This window comes from Xenopus tropicalis, chromosome 1 (assembly GCF_000004195.4).
Source record: "Xenopus tropicalis strain Nigerian chromosome 1, UCB_Xtro_10.0, whole genome shotgun sequence".
Taxonomy (NCBI): Eukaryota; Metazoa; Chordata; class Amphibia; order Anura; family Pipidae; genus Xenopus; species Xenopus tropicalis.
Window position 1 is genome coordinate 211,452,387 of NC_030677.2, and position 27,908 is coordinate 211,480,294.

The 27,908-nt window shown below is 49.0% G+C and overlaps 1 protein-coding gene across 1 annotated transcript; it reads right to left on the bottom strand.

The window, feature by feature from the left end:
* Positions 1–242: 242 nt before the first annotated feature.
* Positions 243–7,283, bottom strand: ccl28 (C-C motif chemokine ligand 28). The gene is made up of 3 exons (XM_031894954.1): positions 6,962–7,283; positions 5,253–5,379; positions 243–1,538 (listed from the first exon to the last, which is right to left on the bottom strand). Exons 1-3 carry the CDS (start codon positions 7,026–7,028, stop codon positions 1,445–1,447), a joined length of 288 nt encoding a protein of 95 aa, XP_031750814.1. The 5' UTR covers positions 7,029–7,283; the 3' UTR covers positions 243–1,444.
* Positions 7,284–27,908: the final 20,625 nt, after the last annotated feature.

The window sequence follows — 27,908 nt, forward strand, 5'->3', positions numbered from 1 at the left end:
CGCTACAGGAGTCCCGAGCCCCCCGGTTACTATGGGGGTAACAGGGATTTCTCCCTTAAAGGCGTGCCTCCACCCAGGGATGGTCTTGTGGAACTATAACCCACACCCTGGGAACTTACTAGTTCAATAGTACCTCTTCCTGGGATCCACACAACTCCCGGTACCTTGCCCCCTCCCTGGGGTAGTTGCTTACCAGCGGGTAGGTGATCCCTTGTGCAGGAAAGAGCCAGATACACAGTTTATATGATGAATCGGATAAGTTGCTTTATTAAGGCAGAACCTCTCCAGGAGCGGAATACAACTCACAGCAGGGCAGTTACTCCTCACTTCCCATTGAGAACCTTTTCCTGTTACATAGTAACATCTATGTGATCCCCCCGGTACTCCCGCCAAGTGCTCCCATCTAGGTGATCCCCCCGGTACTCCCGCCAAGTGCTCCCCTCCCATCTAGGTGATCCACCCGGTACTCCCGCCAAGTGCTCCCATCTAGGTGATCCCCCCGGTACTCCCGCCAAGTGCTCCCATCTAGGTGATCCACCCGGTACTCCCGCCAAGTGCTCCCATCTAGGTGATCCACCCGGTACTCCCGCCAAGTGCTCCCATCTAGGTGATCCCCCCAGTACTCCTGCCAAGTGCTCCCATCTAGGTGATCCCCCCGGTTCTCTCGCCAGGAGACACTCCCTCTTGGAGCTCTCCCCGGTACTCACGCTTGGCAGCCTCACCACAGGGACCCACCCCGGTACTCTCTGTAGGCACCCTCAGATCTGGACTCCTTGACTAGCGGTAACTTGGTCCACCTACCTAGCCACTTTGTGCCCTGCACTCCTGCAGATGTAATGCTGGCGGGGTCTTAACCCAACTACCACTCCTGGAGGGGCAATATCCGCCCATTCTAGCTAAGTGACCTACATATCACTCCTGGAATGATCTATTACATGAACTACTGTCCCTAAACTCCTCTACTGGAGCAGTCCCTGGACTAAAATGTCTGCCCCACAGCACATGGCTGCATCCCCTTATATAATGCTATACACCCCCCTGTGGCTATAACCGGAACTGCAGGGATACTCTGTTAACTGTTGATAACCAGTCATCCTAATATCCCATTTACCAGCACCACCCTGTGGCCTGTCCTAGGGGTGTCTGTCCTAAGGGACCCATTTTGGGCAAACCCCTACACTAGATTTATAGCAACTAGTTAAAAAGCTTAAACCCTGAGTGGGAAAACCAATTGCTTCTCAGTGTCGTTAAACCTGAAACTGCTGTTAATTTGTGCTGAGAGACTGTGTGCCAGTTGTTAAGTAGTTATTTGTGTGATCCAGAAACTGATGGGTTAATCTACTGCTGTGGCCTTAGTGCATGGGGGATCCCTGCCCCCGGAACTTTACTCGGGATATACGGTATCCAGGGTTACTGGGCCATGGATACGGATCACGTGACCCTCTCACATCATCTTCTTAGGGTGGCGCTTCTGGATCCATTTCTGGAGGCTTCTGTTCTTGGGATCCAAACAGATCTGTTTATTGTTAACATGAAGCCTGGAGTGGAACAGAACCGGATCAGTTACTGAACCCAACATGCTCTCTCTCTGAGTTAGCAGGTATAGTAGGGAGAGATGGTGCCTATAGTAGCAGTGGGGGGATAATAGCCTCTGGGAAGGGACTGGGGCTGTGGGATAGCAGGTATAGTAGGGAGAGATGGTGCCTATAGTAGCAGTGGGGGGATAATAGCCCCTGGGAAGGGATTGGGGCTGTGGGATAGCAGGTATAGTAGGGAGAGATGGTGCCTATAGTAGCAGTGGGGGGATAATAGCCTCTGGGAAGGGACTGGGGCTGTGGGATAGCAGGTATAGTAGGGAGAGATGGTGCCTATAGTAGCAGTGGGGGGATAATAGCCTCTGGGAAGGGACTGGGGCTGTGGGATAGCAGGTATAGTAGGGAGAGATGGTGCCTATAGTAGCAGTGGGGGGATAATAGCCTCTGGGAAGGGACTGGGGCTGTGGGATAGCAGGTATAGTAGGGAGAGATGGTGCCTATAGTAGCAGTGGGGGGATAATAGCCTCTGGGAAGGGACTGGGGCTGTGGGATAGCAGGTATAGTAGGGAGAGATGGTGCCTATAGTAGCAGTGGGATAATAGCCTCTGGGAAGGGACTGGGGCTGTGGGATAGCAGGTATAGTAGGGAGAGATGGTGCCTATAGTAGCAGTGGGGGGATAATAGCCTCTGGGAAGGGACTGGGGCTGTGGGATAGCAGGTATAGTAGGGAGAGATGGTGCCTATAGTAGCAGTGGGGGGATAATAGCCTCTGGGAAGGGACTGGGGCTGTGGGATAGCAGGTATAGTAGGGAGAGATGGTGCCTATAGTAGCAGTGGGGGATAATAGCCTCTGGGAAGGGACTGGGGCTGTGGGATAGCAGGTATAGTAGGGAGAGATGGTGCCTATAGTAGCAGTGGGGGATAATAGCCTCTGGGAAGGGACTGGGGCTGTGGGATAGCAGGTATAGTAGGGAGAGATGGTGCCTATAGTAACAGTGGGGGGATAATAGCCTCTGGGAAGGGACTGGGGCTGTGGGATAGCAGGTATAGTAGGGAGAGATGGTGCCTATAGTAGCAGTGGGGGGATAATAGCCTCTGGGAAGGGACTGGGGCTGTGGGATAGCAGGTATAGTAGGGAGAGATGGTGCCTATAGTAGCAGTGGGGGGGGATAATAGCCTCTGGGAAGGGACTGGGGCTGTGGGATAGCAGGTATAGTAGGGAGAGATGGTGCCTATAGTAGCAGTGGGGGGATAATAGCCTCTGGGAAGGGACTGGGGCTGTGGGATAGCAGGTATAGTAGGGAGAGATGGTGCCTATAGTAGCAGTGGGGGGATAATAGCCTCTGGGAAGGGACTGGGGCTGTGGGATAGCAGGTATAGTAGGGAGAGATGGTGCCTATAGTAGCAGTGGGATAATAGCCTCTGGGAAGGGACTGGGACTGTGGGATAGCAGGTATAGTAGGGAGAGATGGTGCCTATAGTAGCAGTGGGGGGATAATAGCCTCTGGGAAGGGACTGGGGCTGTGGGATAGCAGGTATAGTAGGGAGAGATGGTGCCTATAGTAGCAGTGGGATAATAGCCTCTGGGAAGGGACTGGGGCTGTGGGATAGCAGGTATAGTAGGGAGAGATGGTGCCTATAGTAGCAGTGGGGGGATAATAGCCTCTGGGAAGGGACTGGGGCTGTGGGATAGCAGGTATAGTAGGGAGAGATGGTGCCTATAGTAGCAGTGGGGGGATAATAGCCTCTGGGAAGGGACTGGGGCTCTGGGATAGCAGGTATAGTAGGGAGAGATGGTGCCTATAGTAGCAATGGGGGTATAATAGCCTCTGGGAAGGGACTGGGGCTGTGGGATAGCAGGTATAGTAGGGAGAGATGGTGCCTATAGTAACAGTGGGGGGATAATAGCCTCTGGGAAGGGACTGGGGCTGTGGGATAGCAGGTATAGTAGGGAGAGATGGTGCCTATAGTAGCAGTGGGAGGATAATAGCCTCTGGGAAGGGACTGGGGCTGTGGGATAGCAGGTATAGTAGGGAGAGATGGTGCCTATAGTAGCAGTGGGGGGATAATAGCCTCTGGGAAGGGACTGGGGCTGTGGGATAGCAGGTATAGTAGGGAGAGATGGTGCTTATAGTAGCAGTGGGGGGATAATAGCCTCTGGGAAGGGACTGGGGCTGTGGGATAGCAGGTATAGTAGGGAGAGATGGTGCCTATAGTAGCAGTGGGATAATAGCCTCTGGGAAGGGACTGGGGCTGTGGGATAGCAGGTATAGTAGGGAGAGATGGTGCCTATAGTAGCAGTGGGGGGATAATAGCCTCTGGGAAGGGACTGGGCTGTGGGATAGCAGGTATAGTAGGGAGAGATGGTGCCTATAGTAGCAGTGGGGGGATAATAGCCTCTGGGAAGGGACTGGGGCTGTGGGATAGCAGGTATAGTAGGGAGAGATGGTGCCTATAGTAACAGTGGGGGGATAATAGCCTCTGGGAAGGGACTGGGGCTGTGGGATAGCAGGTATAGTAGGGAGAGATGGTGCCTATAGTAACAGTGGGGGGATAATAGCCTCTGGGAAGGGACCGGGGCTGTGGGATAGCAGGTATAGTAGGGAGAGATGGTGCCTATAGTAGCAGTGGGGGGATAATAGCCTCTGGGAAGGGACTGGGGCTGTGGGATAGCAGGTATAGTAGGGAGAGATGGTGCCTATAGTAGCAGTGGGATAATAGCCTCTGGGAAGGGACTGGGGCTGTGGGATAGCAGGTATAGTAGGGAGAGATGGTGCCTATAGTAGCAGTGGGGGGATAATAGCCTCTGGGAAGGGACTGGGGCTGTGGGATAGCAGGTATAGTAGGTATAGTAGGGAGAGATGGGGCCTATAGTAGCAGTGGGGGGTATATATATATATATATATAATGGGGGCTAGTAGTAGGTTTGGTGAGTAAGACCCTATATATAACACAGGGAACAGTAATTTATACACAGAGGAAGGAGCAGTAAGTGACAGACAAGTGGGGACCTGACTGAATACCAGAAGCTCCCGGATGAGTAGGAATTCGGGGCTCGGGGCTGTTTATCAGACAGATGAGGGGGGCCGGGAATAAACAGCACAGGCTTGTGGGGCTGCAGGCGTGGGGCGGAGCCCTAGCAACAAATAATAACACAGATATAACCCCAACAAACACAATCACACCCCTCATGTTGTTGTTGAACTACCAGAAGCCAAAACTCAGTAAATAAGCCCCCCAGTGGGATACTCCGCGCCCTATAGCGACAATTTATGGGGGTAACGGAATAAGAGGCATAAACCGTAAAAGGGGGTTTTCACTTTTGAGGCAATTTACAATTGGTCTTAAGATTTAGCTTTTTGTTCAAGGGCTATATGGTTGCTAGGGGCCAATTTAACCTAGCAACCAGGCAGTGGTTTAAAAGAGAGACAGTGATGTGAATAGAAGTGGGGCCTGAATAGAAAGATAAGGAATAAAAAGTAACAATAACAATAAAACTGGAGCCTCACAGAGCAATAGGGTTTGGTTGCCGGGGTCAGTGACCCCCATTTGTAAGCTGCAAAGAGTCAGAAGAAGAAGGGAAATAATTAAAAAACTATGAAAAACAAATAATGAAGACCAATTGGAAAGTTGCTTAGAATTGGCCATTCTATTACATACTTAGTTAACTTATGAGTTGCCATTCAAGCTTTACCCTTTTTCCCCCAAGAAACTTACACAACTGCCCGAATGTTACAGATTCCGTTATTTTTCTGTATTCGCATCCCGGTCACATGGGGCAGAAGGTTGCGGGGGATCCTTCTAGCAACTTCCGTACAGCAATGGGCAAAATTGGTTGGTAACCCTGCGGGAAAGGGGGGGAGGATTGTCAGATGTGCTGAGTTATACAGGGAACTCTGAGTATCACTCATGTATTATAAGGGATAATGTACCCCCTACTGTAAATGATAAGGATATTAGCAGTCATTGAGGGGTTCTGTGCCCCCCATATAAAGGCACAAGGCTGCAGGCTGAGTTATACAGGGAACTCTGAGTATCACTCATGTATTATAAGGGATACTGTACCCCCTACTGTAAATGATAAGGATATTAGCAGTCACTGAGGGGTTCTGTGCCCATATAAAGGCACAAGGCTGCAGGCTGAGTTATACAGGGAACTCTGAGTATCACTCATGTATTATAAGGGATAATGTACCCCCTACTGTAAATGATAAGGATATTAGCAGTCACTGAGGGGTTCTGTGCCCCCCATATAAAGGCACAAGGCTGCAGGCTGAGTTATACAGGGAACTCTGAGTATCACTCATGTATTATAAGGGATAATGTACCCCCTACTGTAAATGATAAGGATATTAGCAGTCACTGAGGGGTTCTGTGCCCATATAAAGGCACAAGGCTGCAGGCTGAGTTATACAGGGAACTCTGAGTATCACTCATGTATTATAAGGGATAATGTACCCCCTACTGTAAATGATAAGGATATTAGCAGTCACTGAGGGGTTCTGGGCCCCCCATATAAAGGCACAAGGCTGCAGGCTGAGTTATACAGGGAACTCTGAGTATCATTCATGTATTATAAGGGATAATGTACCCCCTACTGTAAATGATAAGGATATTAGCAGTCACTGAGGGGTTCTGTGTCCATATAAAGGCACAAGGCTGCAGGCTGAGTTATACAGGGAACTCTGAGTATCACTCATGTATTATAAGGGATAATGTACCCCCTACTGTAAATGATAAGGATATTAGCAGTCACTGAGGGGTTCTGTGCCCCCCATATAAAGGCACAAGGCTGCAGGCTGAGTTATACAGGGAACTCTGAGTATCACTCATGTATTATAAGGGATAATGTACCCCCTACTGTAAATGATAAGGATATTAGCAGTCACTGAGGGGTTCTGTGCCCCCCATATAAAGGCACAAGGCTGCAGGCTGAGTTATACAGGGAACTCTGAGTATCACTCATGTATTATAAGGGATAATGTACCCCCTACTGTAAATGATAAGGATATTAGCAGTCACTGAGGGGTTCTGTGCCCCCCATATAAAGGCACAAGGCTGCAGGCTGAGTTATACAGGGAACTCTGAGTATCACTCATGTATTATAAGAGATAATGTACCCCCTACTGTAAATGATAAGGATATTAGCAGTCACTGAGGGGTTCTGTGCCCATATAAAGGCACAAGGCTACAGGCTGAGTTATACAGGGAACTCTGAGTATCACTCATGTGTTATAAGGGATAATGTACCCCCTACTGTAAATGATAAGGATATTAGCAGTCACTGAGGGGTTCTGTGCCCATATAAAGGAAACATTACAGGCCGAGTGCTTGTGAATAGGACATGGAAGTAATTAGGGGGTAGATCTGCTCATTATTATATTGCACCTTGATAATAAATATACCCCACAACCCCTTTCTCTTACCGTCGGCGCAGTACAGGACGCAGCACAGAGTCGCGCACAGAAGCAGCACCAGAATTACACGTTTCATGGCCGACGCTCCCTTAGCAGTTACAGTAATTAATCGGCAGCTCTCAGCCCTTATTATATAAAATCCCCGTCAGAATGTTATAGTCGCACCCACCCTCTCCAGCATGTATGTGTCTGTATCCTAAGGGCCCCCGGATGGGGTTGGTCAGGATTAAGAGGCGGAGACATTGATCATCATTTACCCTGCAGGGCGATTTCAATGGTTTTGCCTTGAAAGGAAGATTATCCGGAACCTGCCCTGTTGCCCCGGGAGTTTCGGTGTAATGTGTCTGTTTGGGGATCACAAATACACGAATAAAGCTCGTTAGGAACAACGAGGCCTTCCCTGATCTGTACGAGCTTATTAAGGGGCCCAAGGGGCAAAGCAATGGGAATCACCCCCTGAATGGAGGGAAACTCTGCTGGGAGATCATTTTCCAAAATCTGCCCCAGGTAAAAGTAATTCATAAAATGATACCCCCTCCCCCCAATACCTTCTGTTACATAGTTACATAGGGTTGATAAAAGACCAGAGTCCATCAAGTTCAACCCTTCCAAGTAAACCCAGCACCCACAACCCTATACTTACCCACCTATCCACTCACATACAGACCCACACTGACCTATCCACTCACATACAGACCCACACTGACCTATCCACTCACATACAGACCCACACTGACCTATCCACTCACATACAGACCCATACTGACCTATCCACTCACATACAGACCCATACTGACCTATCCACTCACATACAGACCCATACTGACCTATCTATCCACTCACATACAGACCCACACTGACCTATCCACTCACATACAGACCCACACTGACCTATCCCTCACATACAGACCCACACTGACCTATCCACTCACATACAGACCCACACTGACCTATCCACTCACATACAGACCCATACTGACCTATCTATCCACTCACATACAGACCCACACTGACCTATCCACTCACATACAGACCCACACTGACCTATCCACTCACATACAGACCCACACTGACCTATCTATCCACTCACATACAGACCCATACTGACCTATCTATCCACTTACATACAGACCCACACTGAACCCACTACTCCCCACCTATCCTCACATACAGACCCACACTGACCTATCCACTCACATACAGACCCACACTGACCTATCCACTCACATACAGACCCACACTGACCTATCCACTCACATACAGACCCACACTGACCTATCTATCCACTCACATACAGACCCATACTGACCTATCCACTCACATACAGACCCACACTGACCTATCTATCCACTCACATACAGACCCACACTGACCTATTCCCACTCACATACAGACCCATACTGACCTATCCACTCACATACAGACCCATACTGACCTATCTATCCACTCACATACAGACCCACACTGACCTATCCACTCACATACAGACCCATAACTGACCTATCTATCCACTCACATACAGACCCACACTGACCTATCCACTCACATACAGACCCACACTGACCTATCTATCCACTCACATACAGACCCACACTGACCTATCCACTCACATACAGACCCACACTGAACCTATCTATCCACTCACATACAGACCCCACACTGACCTATCCACTCACATACAGACCCACACTGACCTATCTATCCACTCACATACAGACCCATACTGACCTATCCACTCACATACAGACCCACACTGACCTATCCACTCACATACAGACCCACACTGACCTATCTATCCACTCACATACAGACCCACACTGACCTATCCACTCACATACAGACCCACACTGACCTATCCACTCACATACAGACCCATACTGACCTATCCACTCACATACAGACCCACACTGACCTATCCACTCACATACAGACCCATACTGACCTATCCACTCACATACAGACCCACACTGACCTATCTATCCACTCACATACAGACCCACACTGACCTATCCACTCACATACAGACCCACACTGACCTATCTATCCACTCACATACAGACCCACACTGACCTATCCACTCACATACAGACCCACACTGACCTATCCACTCACATACAGACCCATACTGACCTATCCACTCACATACAGACCCATACTGACCTATCCACTCACATACAGACCCATTACTGACCTATCTATCCACTCACATACAGACCCACACTGACCTATCCACTCACATACAGACCCATACTGACCTATCTATCCACTCACATACAGACCCACACTGACCTATCCACTCACATACAGACCCACACTGACCTATCCACTCACATACAGACCCACACTGACCTATCCACTCACATACAGACCCACACTGACCTATCTATCCACTCACATACAGACCCACACTGAACCTATCTATCCACTCACATACAGACCCACACTGACCTATCCACTCACATACAGACCCACACTGACCTATCCATTGACCCTATCACATACAGACCCATACTGACCTATCCACTCACATACAGACCCATACTGACCTATCTATCCACTCACATACAGACCCACACTGACCTATCCACTCACATACAGACCCATACTGACCTATCCACTCACATACAGACCCACACTGACCTATCCACTCACATACAGACCCACACTGACCCTGATCACTCACATACAGACCCATACTGACCTATCCACTCACATACAGACCCACACTGACCTATCTATCCACTCACATACAGACCCACACTGACCTATCCACTCACATACAGACCCATACTGACCTATCCACTCACATACAGACCCATACTGACCTATCCACTCACATACAGACCCATACTGACCTATCTATCCACTCACATACAGACCCACACTGACCTATCCACTCACATACAGACCCACACTGACTATCCACTCACATACAGACCCATACTGACCTATCTATCCACTCACATACAGACCCACACTGACCTATCTATCCACTCACCATACAGACCCATACTGACCTATCCACTCCACTCACATACAGACCCATACTGAACCTATCTATCCACTCACATACAGACCCATACTGACCTATCCACTCACATACAGACCCATACTGACCTATCCACTCACATACAGACCCATACTGACCTATCTACCACTCACATACAGACCCATACTGACCTACCACTCACATACAGACCCACACTGACCTATCCACTCACATACAGACCCATACTGACCTATCTATCCACTCACATACAGACCCACACTGACCTATCCACTCACATACAGACCCATACTGACCTATCCACTCACATACAGACCCATACTGACCTATCTATCCACTCACATACAGACCCATACTGACCATCCACTCACATACAGACCCATACTGACCTATCCACTCACATACAGACCATACTACCTAATCGACCCATACTGACCTATCCACTCACATACAGACCCATACTGACCTATCCACTCACATACAGACCCACACTGACCTATCCACTCACATACAGACCCACACTGACCTATCCACTCACATACAGACCCACACTGACTATCCACTCACATACAGACCCATACTGACCTATCCACTCACATACAGACCCACACTGACCTATCCACTCACATACAGACCCACACTGACCTATCCACTCACATACAGACCCATACTGACCTATCCACTCACATACAGACCCATACTGACCTATCCACTCACATACAGACCCACACTGACCTAATCCACTCACATACAGACCCACACTGACCTATCCACTCACATACAGACCCACACTGACCTATCCACTCACATACAGACCCACACTGACCTATCCACTCACATACAGACCCATACTGACCTATCTATCCACTCACATACAGACCCATACTGACCTATCCACTCACATACAGACCCATACTGACCTATCCACTCACATACAGACCCACACTGACCTATCCACTCACATACAGACCCACACTGACCTATCCACTCACATACAGACCCACACTGACCTATCCACTCACATACAGACCCACACTGACCTATCCACTCACATACAGACCCATACTGACCTATCCACTCACATACAGACCCACACTGACCTATCCACTCACATACAGACCCACACTGACCTATCCACTCACATACAGACCCACACTGACCTATCCACTCACATACAGACCCATACTGACCTATCTATCCACTCACATACAGACCCACACTGACCTATCCACTCACATACAGGACCCATACTGACCTATCTATCCACTCACATACAGGACCCACACTGACCTATCCACTCACATACAGACCCACACTGACCTATCCACTCACATTACAGACCCACACTGACCTATCCACTCACATACAGACCCACACTGACCTATCCACTCACATACAGACCCACACTGACCTATCTATCCACTCACATACAGGACCCACACTGACCTATCTATCCACTCACATACAGACCCACACTGACCTATCCACTCACATACAGACCCACACTGACCTATCCACTCACATACAGACCCACACTGACCTATCCACTCACATACAGACCCACACTGACCTATCTATCCACTCACATACATGGCCTGTCCTACACTCACTCACCCCCGGTCTGGCTTGTCCTACACTCACTCACCCCCGGTCTGGCTTGTCCTACACTCACTCACCCCCGGTCTGGGCCTGTCCTACACTCACTCACCCCTGGTCTGGCCTGTCCTACACTCACTCACCCCTGGTCTGGCCTGTCCTACACTCACTCACCCCCGGTCTGTCCTACACTCACTCACCCCCGTCTGGCCTGTCCTACACTCACTCACCCCCGGTCTGTCCTACACTCACTCACCCCCGGTCTGGCCTGTCCTACACTCACTCACCCCCGGTCTGGCCTGTCCTACACTCACTCACCCCCGGTCTGGCCTACACTCACTCACCCCCGGTCTGGCTTGTCCTACACTCACTCACCCCCGGTCTGGCTTGTCCTACACTCACTCACCCCCGGTCTGGCTTGTCCTACACTCACTCACCCCCGGTCTGGCCTGTCCTACACTCACTCACCCCCGGTCTGGCCTGTCCTACACTCACTCACCCCCGGTCTGGCCCCTCCTACACTCACTCACCCCCGGTCTGGCCCCTCCTACACTCACTCACCCCCGGTCTGGCCTGTCCTACACTCACTCACCCCCGGTCTGGCCCTACACTCACTCACCCCCCCGGTCTGGTCCTACACTCACTCACCCCCGGTCTGGCCTACACTCACTCACCCCCGGTCTGGCCTGTCCTACACTCACTCACCCCCGGTCTGGCCTGTCCTACACTCACTCACCCCCGGTCTGGCCTGTCCTACACTCACTCACCCCCGGGTCTGGCCTGTCCTACACTCACTCACCCCCGGTCTGGCCTACACTCACTCACCCCCGGTCTGGCCTGTCCTACACTCACTCACCCCCGGTCTGGCCAGTCCTACACTCACTCACCCCCGGTCTGGCCTGTCCTACACTCACTCACCCCCGGTCTGGCCTGTTCCTACACTCACTCACCCCCGGTCTGGCCTGTCCTACACTCACTCACCCCCGGTCTGGTCTGTCCTACACTCACTCACCCCCGGTCTGGCCTGTCCTACACTCACTCCACCCCCGGTCTGGCCTACACTCACTCACCCCCGGTCTGGCCTGTCCTACACTCACTCACCCCCGGTCTGGCCTACACTCACTCACCCCCGGTCTGGCCTGTCCTACACTCACTCACCCCCGGTCTGGCCTACACTCACTCACCCCCGGTCTGGCCTGTCCTACACTCACTCACCCCCGGTCTGGCCTGTCCTACACTCACTCACCCCGGGTCTGGCCTGTCCTACACTCACTCACCCCCGGTCTGGCCTACACTCACTCACCCCCGGTCTGGCCAGTCCTACACTCACTCACCCCCGGTCTGGCCTGTCCTACACTCACTCACCCCCAGTCTGGCCTGTCCTACACTCACTCACCCCCGGTCTGGCCTGTCCTACACTCACCCCCGGTCTGGCCTGGCCTACACTCACTCACCCCCGGTCTGGCCTGTCCTACACTCACTCACCCCGGTCTGGCCTGTCCTACACTCACTCACCCCGGTCTGGCCTGTCCTACACTCACTCACCCCCGGTCTGGCCTGTCCTACACTCACTCACCCCCGGTCTGGCCTGTCCTACACTCACTCACCCCCGGTCTGGCCTGTCCTACACTCACTCACCCCCGGTCTGGCCTGTCCTACACTCACTCACCCCCGGTCTGGCCTGTCCTACACTCACTCACCCCCGGTCTGGTCTGTCCTACACTCACTCACCCCCGGTCTGGCCTGTCTACACTCACTCACCCCCGGTCTGGTCTGTCCTACACTCACTCACCCCCGGTCTGGTCTGTCCTACACTCACTCACCCCCGGTCTGGTCTGTCCTACACTCACTCACCCCCGGTCTGGTCTGTCCTACACTCACTCACCCCCGGTCTGGCCTGTCCTACACTCACTCACCCCCAGTCTGGCCTGTCCTACACTCACTCACCCCCGGTCTGGTCTGTCCTACACTCACTCACCCCCAGTCTGGCCTGTCCTACACTCACTCACCCCCGGTCTGGCCTGTCCTACACTCACTCACCCCCGGTCTGGCCAGTCCTACACTCACTCACCCCCGGTCTGGCCTGTCCTACACTCACTCACCCCCGGTCTGGTCTGTCCTACAGTCACTCGTGCAATTCACCAAGAATTCTACTGCTTCAATATACATTTAGCAAAGGGACTAAGTTTTACCTGCAACTTTCTTGCTTTCAAGGTTAAACCCCCCATATGGCTGCCCTTTTATTGGCTCCACTGGGATCACCTGACTGCTATAGTTTATACAGGGGCAGGGGCCGTTGTAGCTCCCACCCTTCCCAGCTGCAGTCAGGTGATCCCAGTGTATTTCAGGTATCAGGGCCGGCCTTACCAACTGCGGGGCCCAATTGGAACCATTTTTGCGGGTGAATTACATTGTGAATTGTGCTTAGTACAGGGGAATCCCTATGTGCCATAGTTTTATGGTATCTCTCTGTACAGGCTATGAGCAAACTTAGGGGGCTGTTCCTGCTGAATTGTGCTTAGTACAGGGGAATCCCTATGTGCCATAGTTTTATGGTATCTCTCTGTACAGGCTATGAGCAAACTTAGGGGGCTGTTCCTGCTGAATTGTGCTTAGTACAGGGGAATCCCTATGTGCCATAGTTTTATGGTATCTCTCTGTACAGGCTATGAGCAAACTTAGGGGGCTGTTCCTGCTGAATTGTGCTTAGTACAGGGGAATCCCTATGTGCCATAGTTTTATGGTATCTCTCTGTACAGGCTATGAGCAAACTTAGGGGGCTGTTCCTGCTGAATTGTGCTTAGTACAGGGGAATCCCTATGTGCCATAGTTTTATGGTATCTCTCTGTACAGGCTATGAGCAAACTTAGGGGGCTGTTCCTGCTGAATTGTGCTTAGTACAGGGCAATCCCTATGTGCCATAGTTTTATGGTATCTCTCTGTACAGGCTATGAGCAAACTTAGGGGGCTGTTCCTGCTGAATTGTGCTTAGTACAGGGGAATCCCTATGTGCCATAGTTTTATGGTATCTCTCTGTACAGGCTATGAGCAAACTTAGGGGGCTGTTCCTGCTGAATTGTGCTTAGTACAGGGGAATCCCTATGTGCCATAGTTTTATGGTATCTCTCTGTACAGGCTATGGGCAAACTTAGGGGGCTGTTCCTGCTGAATTGTGCTTAGTACAGGGGAATCCCTATGTGCCATAGTTTTATGGTATCTCTCTGTACAGGCTATGAGCAAACTTAGGGGGCTGTTCCTGCTGAATTGTGCTTAGTACAGGGCAATCCCTATGTGCCATAGTTTTATGGTATCTCTCTGTACAGGCTATGGGCAAACTTAGCAAACAAAATTTTCTGGGACTCTCCCCCCAGCATCTTCTAGCTCACTCAACTATCCCCCAGGCCTCCTCCAGCTTTCCCCCACTCTACCCCCAGCACCTACCTGCTTCATCCTGCTCTCGCTCAGCGTCCCCCTGCTCCTCCTCCAGCTGTCTGCTGCTGCTTGCATCCTCCGGCACGGCTTCCTCGCTTTTAATTAGGTTGCGCCCCATGCGTACTGATGTCACATGTACGCATGGGGCGCGACCAATCAAATTACCCGCTGACCACCAATGAAATGGCTCCTGATTTTTAAAGGGGACCCGGACTAAAAAAAAAAGAGAGGTGTATTGCGGCGCGGCAGCGGGGCCCCCATTGGCCTGGGGCCCAATTGTCAGCCATAGGCCCAATCGGCTTAGGGCCGGCCCTGTCAGTTATATATGTATTTCATACCTCCCAACATTTGAAAAATGAAAAGAGGGACAAAAAGATTTGGCGCGCGCAGCAGACGCAAATGTGCTATACCCTCATACTGAATGACCTAAGGAAAACAATATAGCAACTCCTACATATAAATACAGATATAGAGAGAAGTTATAAGTGAGAGAAGTTATAAGTGAGAGAAGTTATAAGTGAGTTATAACTAAGTACCAGTTTTTCCCCCCCCATACACAGTAGCCCCAAATACACAGTAGCCCGCCCCATACACAGTAGCCCCCCCATACACAGTAGCCCGCCCCATACACAGTAGCCCGCCCCATACACAGTAGCCCGCCCCATACACAGTAGCCCGCCCCATACACAGTAGCCCCAAATACACAGTAGCCCGCCCCATACACAGTAGCCCCAAATACACAGTAGCCCGCCCCATACACAGTAGCCCGCCCCACACACAGTAGCCCGCCCCCATACACAGTAGCCCGCCCCATACACAGTAGCCCGCCCCATACACAGTAGCCCCCCATACACAGCAGCCCCCCCATACACAGCAGCCCCCCCATACACAGCAGCCCCCCCATACACAGTAGCCCGCCCATACACAGTAGCCCCCCCATACACAGTAACCCCCATACACAGTAGCCCCCCCATACACAGTAACCCCCATACACAGTAGCCCCCCATACACAGTAGCCCCCCATACACAGTAGCCCCCCATACACAGCAGCCCGCCCCATACACAGTAGCCCCCCATACACAGTAGCCCCCCATATACAGTAGCCCCCCAATACACAGTGCCCCCCAATACACAGTGTCCCCCTTTCACAGTAGCCCCCTATCACAGTAGCCCCCTATACACAGTGTCCCCCTATCACAGTAGCCCCCAATCACAGTAGCCCCCTATCACAGTAGCCCCCTATATGCAGCGCAAGGAGAGGCATAACGAAGCAGCCGACGAAGCGTGAACATCCGGCACAGCAAGCGCATCCCGCTGTGCCGGATAGTTCCATGAATGTCCCACAATGCGGGACATTCATGGAACTATCCGGGACAGCGGGACGCGCCATAAAAAGCAGGACTGTCCCGCGAAAAGCGGGACAGTTGGGGGGTATGGTATTTCTGTTTGATAAGTTACTAGTCTAGAACCGACCAACTGGGTTGTTATTGTACTTTATATGTTTTTAAAATAGCCACAAGATGGCGCTACTGCCTGTATAAAGGAGGATCACTATATATAAATATATAAGGGGGGGGGGGCAGTAATGAAATAGAGAAAGTACAGGGAAGAGCGACTAAGCTGATAAAGGGAATGGGCTCAGTTATGGGGAAAGGCTGGCCCAGTTGGGATTGGTTACACTGGGGAAGGGGCAGTTAAGGGGGGGTCACTATATATAAATATATAAGGGGGGGGGGCAGTAATGAAATAGAGAAAGTACAGGGAAGAGCGACTAAGCTGATAAAGGGAATGGGCTCAGTTATGGGGAAAGGCTGGCCCAGTTGGGATTGGTTACACTGGGGAAGGGGCAGTTAAGGGGGGGTCACTATATATAAATATATAAGGGGGGGCAGTAATGAAATAGAGAAAGTACAGGGAAGAGCGACTAAGCTGATAAAGGGAATGGGCTCAGTTATGGGGAAAGGCTGGCCCAGTTGGGATTGGTTACACTGGGGAAGGGGCAGTTAAGGGGGGGTCACTATATATAAATATATAAGGGGGGGGGGGCAGTAATGAAATAGAGAAAGTACAGGGAAGAGCGACTAAGCTGATAAAGGGAATGGGCTCAGTTATGGGGAAAGGCTGGCCCAGTTGGGATTGGTTACACTGGGGAAGGGGCAGTTAAGGGGGGGGTCACTATATATAAATATATAAGGGGGGGCAGTAATGAAATAGAGAAAGTACAGGGAAGAGCGACTAAGCTGATAAAGGGAATGGGCTCAGTTATGGGGAAAGGCTGGCCCAGTTGGGATTGGTTACACTGGGGAAGGGGCAGTTAAGGGGGGGTCACTATATATAAATATATAAGGGGGGGCAGTAATGAAATAGAGAAAGTACAGGGAAGAGCGACTAAGCTGATAAAGGGAATGGGCTCAGTTATGGGGAAAGGCTGGCCCAGTTGGGATTGGTTACACTGGGGGGGGGGGGCAGTTAAGGGGGGTCACTATATATAAATATATAAGGGGGGGCAGTAATGAAATAAAGAAAGTACAGGGAAGAGCGACTAAGCTGATAAAGGGAATGGGCTCAGTTATGGGGAAAGGCTGGCCCAGTTGGGATTGGTTACACTGGGGAAGGGGCAGTTAAGGGGGGGTCACTATATATAAATATATAAGGGGGGGCAGTAATGAAATAGAGAAAGTACAGAGAAGAGCGACTAAGCTGATAAAGGGAATAGAATAAGGAATCAATGGATTTTTGAGGGGCTTTACACCCCATTTAATAAGCAGCCAATCCACCTTTCAGCTCTTGTTAAACTACAAATCTCAGCGCTTCATCTTTTGACCAATAAAATAAAAATGTTTAAAAGCATGTCATTATTTGACCACCAGATGGCATTGTTTCTAAGCTCATTACTTGGGTATTAGGGATTTAAAGGGACAGTACACACCTAACGACACCTTTGCTAAAATTAGCACGTTAAATAGGACTTGAGTGAAAACGCATTTCGGTTATTCTTTAGGGCAGTGCTGTCCAACTTCTGCGGTGCCGAGGGCCGGAATTTCTCTAGCATACATGGTGGAGGGCCGCTAATGGAAGCCAGTTTTCACCATTCCCCGTTTAAACCACACCCACTTCAAACCACACCCATTTTATCACAATGGTGGTAGCACAGCAAAATCCCAAATGCTTGGTCCTTACTGTGGGGATATCAACCATCATTCATATGTGAAAGAATTATGTCATATTAAGATATACCCTTAAATTCCATATGCCTGCTCCTCCCCTGTGGATAGCACAGCAACCCCCAGTACATAATTACACACCCTAGGGACCATTTAATGGCTATTTCCAACTGCTGACAAACTCCCAGAACAAACCCCTGCCAGGTTTACCTCCCACAGGCAGCATAGGGCAGGCAGAGTATGACACACACAGGCAGCATAGGGCAGGCAGAGTATGGCACACACAGGCAGCGTAGGGCAGGTAGAGTATGGCACACACAGTTAGGGTAGGGCAGGCAGAGTATGGCACACACAGACATCACAGGGCAGGCAGAGTATGGCACACACAGGCAGCATTCTGCCTGTCCTATGATGTCTGTGTGTGCCATAATCTGCCTTGTGTGCCATACTCTGCCTGCCCTATGCTGCCTGTGTGTGCCATACTCTGCCTGCCCTGTGATGTCTGTGTGTGCCATAATCTGCCTTGTGTTCCATACTCTGCCTGTCCTATGCTGCCTGTGTGCGCCATACCCTCCCTGCCTTATGCTGCCTGTGTGCGCCATACTCTGCCTGCCCTATGCTGCCTGTGTGCGCCATACTCTGCCTGCCCTATACTGCCTGTGTGCGCCATACTCTGCCTGCCCTATGCTGCCTGTGTGTGCCATACGCTGCCTGCCCTATGCTGCCTGTGTGCGCCATACTCTGCCTGCCCTATGCTGCCTGTGTGCTATACTCTGCCTGCCCTATGCTGCCTGTGTGCGCCATACTCTGCCTGCCCTATGCTGCCTGTGTGTGCCATACTCTGCCTGCCCTATGCTGCCTGTGTGTGCCATACTCTGCCTGCCCTATGCTGCCTGTGTGCGCCATACTCTGCCTGCCCTATGCTGCCTGTGTGCGCCATACTCTGCCTGCCCTATGCTGCCTGTATGCGCCATACTCTGCCTGCCCTATGCTGCCTGTGTGCACCATACTCTGCCTGCCCTATGCTGCCTGTGTGTGCCATACTCTGCCTGCCCTATGCTGCCTGTGTGTGCCATACTCTGCCTACCCTATCCTGCCTGTGTGTGCCATACTCTGCCTGCCCTGTGTTGCCTACACACAGGCAGCATAGGCCAGGCAGTACAGACAATGTCTGAGGTGTGAACAGGGGAACAATGTGGGTGATTACAGCCTGAGCCTGAGGTGTGAACCCTGCAGGGGGTGAAAGGTGGAACAGTACAGGGGATTACAGGTTTAAACAACACAGGGGGATTACATGTTTAAACAACACAGGGGGATTACATGTTTAAACAACACAGGGGGATTACATGTTTAAACAATACAGGGGATTACATGTTTAAACAATACAGAGGGATTACAGCCTGAATCTGAGGTGAGAACCATGCAGGGGGCAGTTAATCTCAGTACTGATACCATTTAATGCTTACTCAAAGGTCGCGGGCCGCCAGTTGGACAGCACTGCTTTAGAAAAATGTCTTATTTTCTTATTTTTGGCATTCTTAATCACTAAGTTTAAAATTGTTTTTTTCACTGATCATCCCTCCCCCTCCTTTTATTAACAGAGCTCCCTATCTACCTATAAACAAACCAACCCCTCCCTTTAGGCAGCAGTCTTTGAGCAGCTCATTGTCAGGGGCTTCCCAGTCAACTGGTAATTAGTTTTATCATCCACAGATATTTCTTAATTAAATCAATAGGCAAAAGGTATATGCAGCACAGGCCTATTCATTCCGCTCATGTTGAAAGGGGGGTGCACTGTCTCTTTAAAGGTATTTTTGCATTGGTCCCTTCGCGCTATTATTGCTTTTACACTAAGCTTTGCAAGACTTCATGGACGGCAGGTTTGCCCATTATTGATGTATTATTGTGCCTTTATTGCTGTGCCTTGGCTTTATATATATAATATAATATAATGTGGGAGAGCGGATCAGAAAATAAATCTACAGGCGGTGCAGCAGGGGGCGCTGTTGGTTTGCTCCCCTCCATCAGTTCTATGTACAGAAATCCTGCCCTGATACTCTCTCCTATGTTAGATTTTATTCCCAAGCTCCTCCTCTTAAACTGGCTTCATGTCACTGTTTTAAGTGTAAATTAAAGGAGAAGTAAAGCCTAAACAAGAAAATGGCTAGAAATACTGCACTTTATATAGTGGATGTACTGTACCGGCCCAGAGGCACAGCAGCCCGATAATAGTAATGGTCCTGGCCCAGTAGTGTTATTATATATACAGCAAACCTTAGTCCCCCCCTCCCTGGCGTTGTGATTGGGAGGTGCAGCACAGTTGGGACCAGGAAGGGGGAAAAGGGGGAGGAAGGACTGGTTGTACAAGGCCATCTCAAAAGATATTTCTGCAGGGGGGGCCACTGTCCTGGCCTTTTAATTTGCCCCTAGCAGCTCCCCATCTTGGATCTTGTTAGGCCAACTTTTGTGTGTCAGTGGCACTGCACATGCTCAGTGGGCCCTGGGCTGCTGGGGAGGAGCTAAGCTTAGGGATTGTGGGAAATCATCGAGCAGAAAGTGGGGTCACAACTGGCATGGACACTGACTTATCTGTGCAGCCTGCGGCCCTGTATATAGACAGAGTGGGACTGGGGGGCTTCTGCCTCAGGGGCCCCTATACCCCCAATGGCCCCCCCCCCCTTCCCCCCCCCCCCCCAGAGGCCCCCACGCCTTCGGACCCCCTCCCCTGAGCGCTCCTAAAAGAAACTTACCTGCATGGATCACCCTGGGGGGGTAATCGGATCGGGTTTTTTCCCGGTACCCCGGCGGCCCAGTCCGACGCTGTGTATATAGATACATATATACAGGGAATGGCACCCGTATAATATATATAATATATACAGATATAAATGAGATCAGGAAGCGGCTGTTCCTGTCTGTGCTGCTTTATTTCCGCTCAGCATTTCCCCCCCCCCCCCCCGGCAGGGACTGCAGGGGCTTCCCAGATTCCTGATTTCAATACTCCCCCCCCCCCGGTCCGTGTGTTTGCGGAATCCCAGCAGCACGTGCCCAGGGGACGTCTGGATTGGCCAATTCATAGGAAATTCTGGAACAAGTTACTTATATATAATTGGGGGGGGGGGGAGGAGGTGTAGTTCAGCAACAGCGACCTTAGGGATAGAGACCGCAATTGGTCATAGTTTTTTTATTATCTATTCATAATTGACGTTGTGGCTGTAGAATCAGCTGTACATTTAAAGCCCCGGCCAGAAGCCTAATACCCACAGTATGGGGCAGGGGAGGGGCAAGGGGGCACTTGCCCAGGGCCCAACATTGGAGGGGAAAATCACTGTCCGAGATATCCATTCTGTACACAGGAGATGCCCAACCCACCCCAGCTGCCAGAAGGATGATGGGACTTGTAGTTTAACAACAGCCGGGACAGTCTAAGGGGAAGTTCACCCATAATGATACAGACAAGGATATTCTAAGACTATGAACTATTGGTCTATATTGTTTATGAGTTTTAATTATTTCTACTTCCTGTTCCCAAGCAGCGCAATCAAAACAAACCAACTGCCAACAAGAAGCCTCAGCATAGTGAACTGCACCTTATCATGAAGCTGCAGCTGGGGGGAGGAAGGGGTTTGTTTATGCAGAGGACTGCTGGTTTGTGTTTCTTAAGATAAGCGAGTAGAATGTGACTTTACTTTACTGAGTAGAATGTGACTTTATTTTCAGTTTCACAGTGGCTTAGCAACTCCACCCCTCCCAGCCACTGCCACAAGAGGTTAACAGCACCCATGTATTAAAGGCGTAGGTGCAGCCTACCCAACAAAACAACATAGGGGTAATTTACTATGGGCACGGGGCAATTGCTACAGCACTAACGGGGCACAAATCTGCCCCCTGAGGCCGAGGCCTGGAATAGGCTTGAGCTGGACAGCCTGGTTTTCAGGAGGGTCAAAACTCCCTGATGGGTTTCCAAATTAGGGAAACCAGGCAAAACTCATCTTAGATTGACAATGGTGATCGGCCAATCACTGCTTGCCATGTTATAACCCCACCCCGACATAACTGTCCCCACCCCTGGTGTCAAACCACATGAGTTTCCCTTCATATTCCGAACCTGGAATATCCTCCCAGAATAGCCTTCTACCTCCAGCTCAATGATTTTCCAGGGTTTCCAATGATTTTCCCATTTTCCCCGAAGCCCAGAGCCCACTGAGCATGTGCAGTGCCACTGACACACAAAAGGTATCCTAACAAGATCTAAGATGGGGGGCTGCTGGGGGCAACTGGATCTGGATCATTACTGTTATAGGGCTGCTGTGCCTCTGGGCTGTGTATATATAATCCCACATTTATATTTATTGTATTTTTTATTCACCTTCAGACACCCCCCCATTTTAATGTATTTTATCACTGAGCCCTGGGTCCTACTCTGCCCTACTGGCCACTGGGCTCTTCCCCAGGCTCTGGGCACACAGCCATATTCCAGCATAAGAACCAGGAGAAACAATACACACTTGGCCCAGGAACCCGGAGAACCAACTGCAGTCCTGTATGAATGGGCTGCGACCCACCCGCGGCGCCACACCCTCCCACCCGTGTTTGCATCTCCCAAACCGCTAATCCCTCTATTCTGTAAACCCCAAACCCACCCAATTACATTCATCTCCACTGAATCCCATTTACCCCTTAGATGCCCTGACTGCCACTTAGTTTATATCCCTGCATTGATCCTATTGCTCTACATAGTGCCCTGGCACCCCGGCATTCCATGCCCACCTTCCAAGAAACCCCTCCTGCCCCTGGGTTATTCTGTAGAACCGTATCTCTATATAAGAACCATATATTATTAATATTATTAACATTTATTTAAAAAGCGCCAACATATCCCGCAGCGCTGTACAATAAGTGGGTTTCATACATTGGCATACAGAGTAACATATAAAGCAATCAATAACCGATACAGGAGGGGAAGGGAGCCCTGACCAAAAGAGCTTACACTCTACAAGGAGTAACATATAAAGCAATCAGTAACCGATACAAGAGGTGAAGGGAGCCCTGCCCAAAAGAGCTTACACTCTACAAGGAGTAACATATAAAGCAATCAATAACCGATACAGGAGGGGAAGAGAGCCCTGCCCAAAAGAGCTTACACTCTACAAGGAGTAACATATAAAGCAATCAGTAACCGATACAGGAGGGGAAGAGAGCCCTGCCCAAAAGAGCTTACACTCTACAAGGAGTAACATATAAAGCAATCAGTAACCGATACAGGAGGGGAAGAGAGCCCTGCCCAAAAGAGCTTACACTCTACAAGGAGTAACATATAAAGCAACCAATAACCGATACAAGAGGGGAAGGGAGCCCTGCCCAAAAGAGCTTACACTCTACAAGGAGTAACATATAAAGCAATCAGTAACCGATACAAGAGGGGAAGAGAGCCCTGCCCAAAAGAGCTTACACTCTACAAGGAGTAACATATAAAGCAACCAATAACCGATACAAGAGGGGAAGAGAGCCCTGCCCAAAAGAGCTTACAATCTATATATATATATATATGTATAGCATTACCCTATGAGTTTAGTGGCTGTCTGTGAATAAAAGGGTTAAGAGCTGTGAAGCCTGGGTGGCACGGTGCCAGTCCCGGCGCAGCAGAGGAAGTTGGGTACTTTCCACCCCGTGTAGCCCTTCCTTACTAGTAACTTACTCACTGTGAGTACTTGGGAGCACAAGATGCTGTGGGACTCCGTGCCCCTTATTATGAATCCAGTAAACGAGAAACGTGCCCCCCCCCAGCCAGTCAATGAGACCCCCAAGGACCCAGCACTAATTAATACTCATTTAGACAAGCATTTCCCAGTAACAGTAAGGAATAACCGCAGGCAATAACAAGGCCGGGGGGGGTGTTCTGCTTCACAATAACCCCTAGGGCAGATGGAAGCCGGTGCTTTATGTGTAGGGCAAGGAACCCCCCGGTGGGGCATTTGGGATACTTAGGTAAAGCAAGGGGTAATGTAATAAAAGTTACAAAGTTTGCAATAGGTCGACCAACTTATAGTAACCCATCCAGATGTCTGCCTGGTGCCCCTAACTGCCACCTCTCCTGCCCGGTAATTCCGACACGGCGATCGTGATTGGCCCATTGCTGTGTCAATCTTAGAGAATCCCGCCCAGTTTTCCAAATTGGAAAAAAAACGCCACAGTAGCTTTGACCCGGACAGCCCCACCGAAACCGGGCAACCCTACCCTGCGTGCCCCCGAGGCACTGGCCTCCACAGAGGGACAGGCAGTGTTATATCTGTTAAAGGGGAAGCTAAACTGATACTCCAAGTGCTTTCTTTCAGTTTGTGGTTCCCCTGACAGGCCCTGTGTATAATAGAGATGGTTCCCTGTGTATAATAGAGATGGTTCCCTGTGTATAATAGAGATGGTTCCCTGTGTATAATAGAGATGGTTCCCTGTGTATAATAGAGATGGTTCCATGTGTATAATAGAGATGGTTCCCTGTGTATAATAGAGATGGTTCCATGAGTATAATAGAGATGGTTCCCTGTGTATAATAGAGATGGTTCCCTGTGTATAATAGAGATGGTTCCCTGTGTATAATAGAGATGGTTCCATGAGTATAATAGAGATGGTTCCCTGTGTATAATAGAGATGGTTCCCTGTGTATAATAGAGATGGTTCCCTGTGTATAATAGAGATGGTTCCCTGTGTATAATAGAGATGGTTCCATGAGTATAATAGAGATGGTTCCCTGTGTATAATAGAGATGGTTCCCTGTGTATAACAGAGATGGTTCCATGTGTATAATAGAGATGGTTCCCTGTGTATAATAGAGATGGTTCCCTGTGTATAATAGAGATGGTTCCATGAGTATAATAGAGATGGTTCCCTGTGTATAATAGAGATGGTTCCCTGTGTATAATAGAGATGGTTCCATGTGTATAATAGAGATGGTTCCCTGTGTATAATAGAGATGGTTCCCTGTGTATAATAGAGATGGTTCCCTGTGTATAATAGAGATGGTTCCCTGTGTATAATAGAGATGGTTCCCTGTGTATAATAGAGATGGTTCCCTGTGTATAATAGAGATGGTTCCCTGTGTATAATAGAGATGGTTCCCTGTGTATAATAGAGATGGTTCCCTGTGTATAATAGAGATGGTTCCCTGTGTATAATAGAGATGTATAATAGAGATGGTTCCCTGTGTATAATAGAGATGGTTCCCTGTGTATAATAGAGATGGTTCCCTGTGTATAATAGAGATGGTTCCCTGTGTATAATAGAGATGGTTCCCTGTGTATAATAGAGATGGTTCCCTGTGTATAATAGAGATGGTTCCCTGTGTATAATAGAGATGGTTCCATGTGTATAATAGAGATGGTTCCCTGTGTATAATAGAGATGGTTCCATGTGTATAATAGAGATGGTTCCATGTGTATAATAGGGATGGTTCCATGTATATAATAGAGATGGTTCCCTGTGTATAATAGGGATGGTTCCATGTATATAATAGAGATGGTTCCATGTGTATAATAGAGATGGTTCCATGTGTATAATAGAGATGGTTCCCTGTGTATAATAGAGATGGTTCCCTGTGTATAATAGAGATGGTTCCCTGTGTATAATAGAGATGGTTCCCAGTGTATAATAGAGATGGTTCCATGTGTATAATAGAGATGGTTCCCTGTGTATAATAGAGATGGTTCCATGAGTATAATAGAGATGGTTCCCAGTGTATAATAGAGATGGTTCCCAGTGTATAATAGAGATGGTTCCCTGTGTATAATAGAGATGGTTCCCTGTGTATAATAGAGATGGTTCCCTGTGTATAATAGAGATGGTTCCATGAGTATAATAGAGATGGTTCCCTGTGTATAATAGAGATGGTTCCATGTGTATAATAGAGATGGTTCCCTGTGTATAATAGAGATGGTTCCATGAGTATAATAGAGATGGTTCCCAGTGTATAATAGAGATGGTTCCCAGTGTATAATAGAGATGGTTCCCTGTGTATAATAGAGATGGTTCCCTGTGTATAATAGAGATGGTTCCCTGTGTATAATAGAGATGGTTCCCTGTGTATAATAGAGATGGTTCCCTGTGTATAATAGAGATGGTTCCATGTGTATAATAGAGATGGTTCCCTGTGTATAATAGAGATGGTTCCCTGTGTATAATAGAGATGGTTCCATGAGTATAATAGAGATGGTTCCCTGTGTATAATAGAGATGGTTCCCTGTGTATAATAGAGATGGTTCCCTGTGTATAATAGAGATGGTTCCCTGTGTATAATAGAGATGGTTCCCTGTGTATAATAGAGATGGTTCCCAGTGTATAATAGAGATGGTTCCCTGTGTATAATAGAGATGGTTCCATGAGTATAATAGAGATGGTTCCCTGTGTATAATAGAGATGGTTCCCAGTGTATAATAGAGATGGTTCCCTGTGTATAATAGAGATGGTTCCATGTGTATAATAGAGATGGTTCCCTGTGTATAATAGAGATGGTTCCCTGTGTATAATAGAGATGGTTCCCTGTGTATAATAGAGATGGTTCCCAGTGTATAATAGAGATGGTTCCCTGTGTATAATAGAGATGGTTCCCTGTGTATAATAGAGATGGTTCCCTGTGTATAATAGAGATGGTTCCCTGTGTATAATAGAGATGGTTCCATGTGTATAATAGAGATGGTTCCCTGTGTATAATAGAGATGGTTCCCTGTGTATAATAGAGATGGTTCCCTGTGTATAATAGAGATGGTTCCATGTGTATAATAGAGATGGTTCCCTGTGTATAATAGAGATGGTTCCATGTGTATAATAGAGATGGTTCCCTGTGTATAATAGAGATGGTTCCCTGTGTATAATAGAGATGGTTCCATGTGTATAATAGAGATGGTTCCCTGTGTATAATAGAGATGGTTCCCTGTGTATAATAGAGATGGTTCCCTGTGTATAATAGAGATGGTTCCCTGTGTATAATAGAGATGGTTCCCTGTGTATAATAGAGATGGTTCCCTGTGTATAATAGAAAGGCAGAACATTCTCTTTGCTTTACACCTGGGACTCTAAGTGTAACTAAAGGCCAAACACCCCGGAATCCAACCACAAGAAGAACGAGTTCCAGCTGCGACTTCTCATGAACTGTTGCCCAAATGGAACATATCCAGTCTCTCATTGGAGTGGAACCGAGCTAACAGTTTGTTCTTTCTGCAACCACCGAGCGAATCCATAGTAACGGCACAAGGATAATATTTATCATGTAACCTAATGGGGGGGGGGGGCTCTTTGCCATTGGCATCTCTTCTAGAGATGGTTGGGACAATCTTGAGCCAATGATGTTTGGTTATAGTAGTTAGAGTCAATGTTACCTGTTCTGTAAGGGTTGGGGGTCAGGCAGTGATTGGCTGGCTTCTGATTATAGATCCTTGCCATTAGCCAGAGCCAAGCTCCACTCTCCACAAGGGGGTGGGACAAACAGTGATTGGTTGGCCTTTGCTTATGGACCCTTTGCCATTGGCTACATTCATTAACTGAGACATTGGGGTGGAGCAGAATGTTTGCACATAAAAGCACTGAATTATGGCAGCTTGTGTGAGCATGGCCAGGGAAAACCATTTTAAACCATTTAAAAATAAACCATGTTTATTTTAATATATATATATATATATATATATATATATATATATATACATACATGTATTTATAGCCAACTTGGCTATTATATAAACCTTACTGCCCCTCTAACAGACCCTATCAT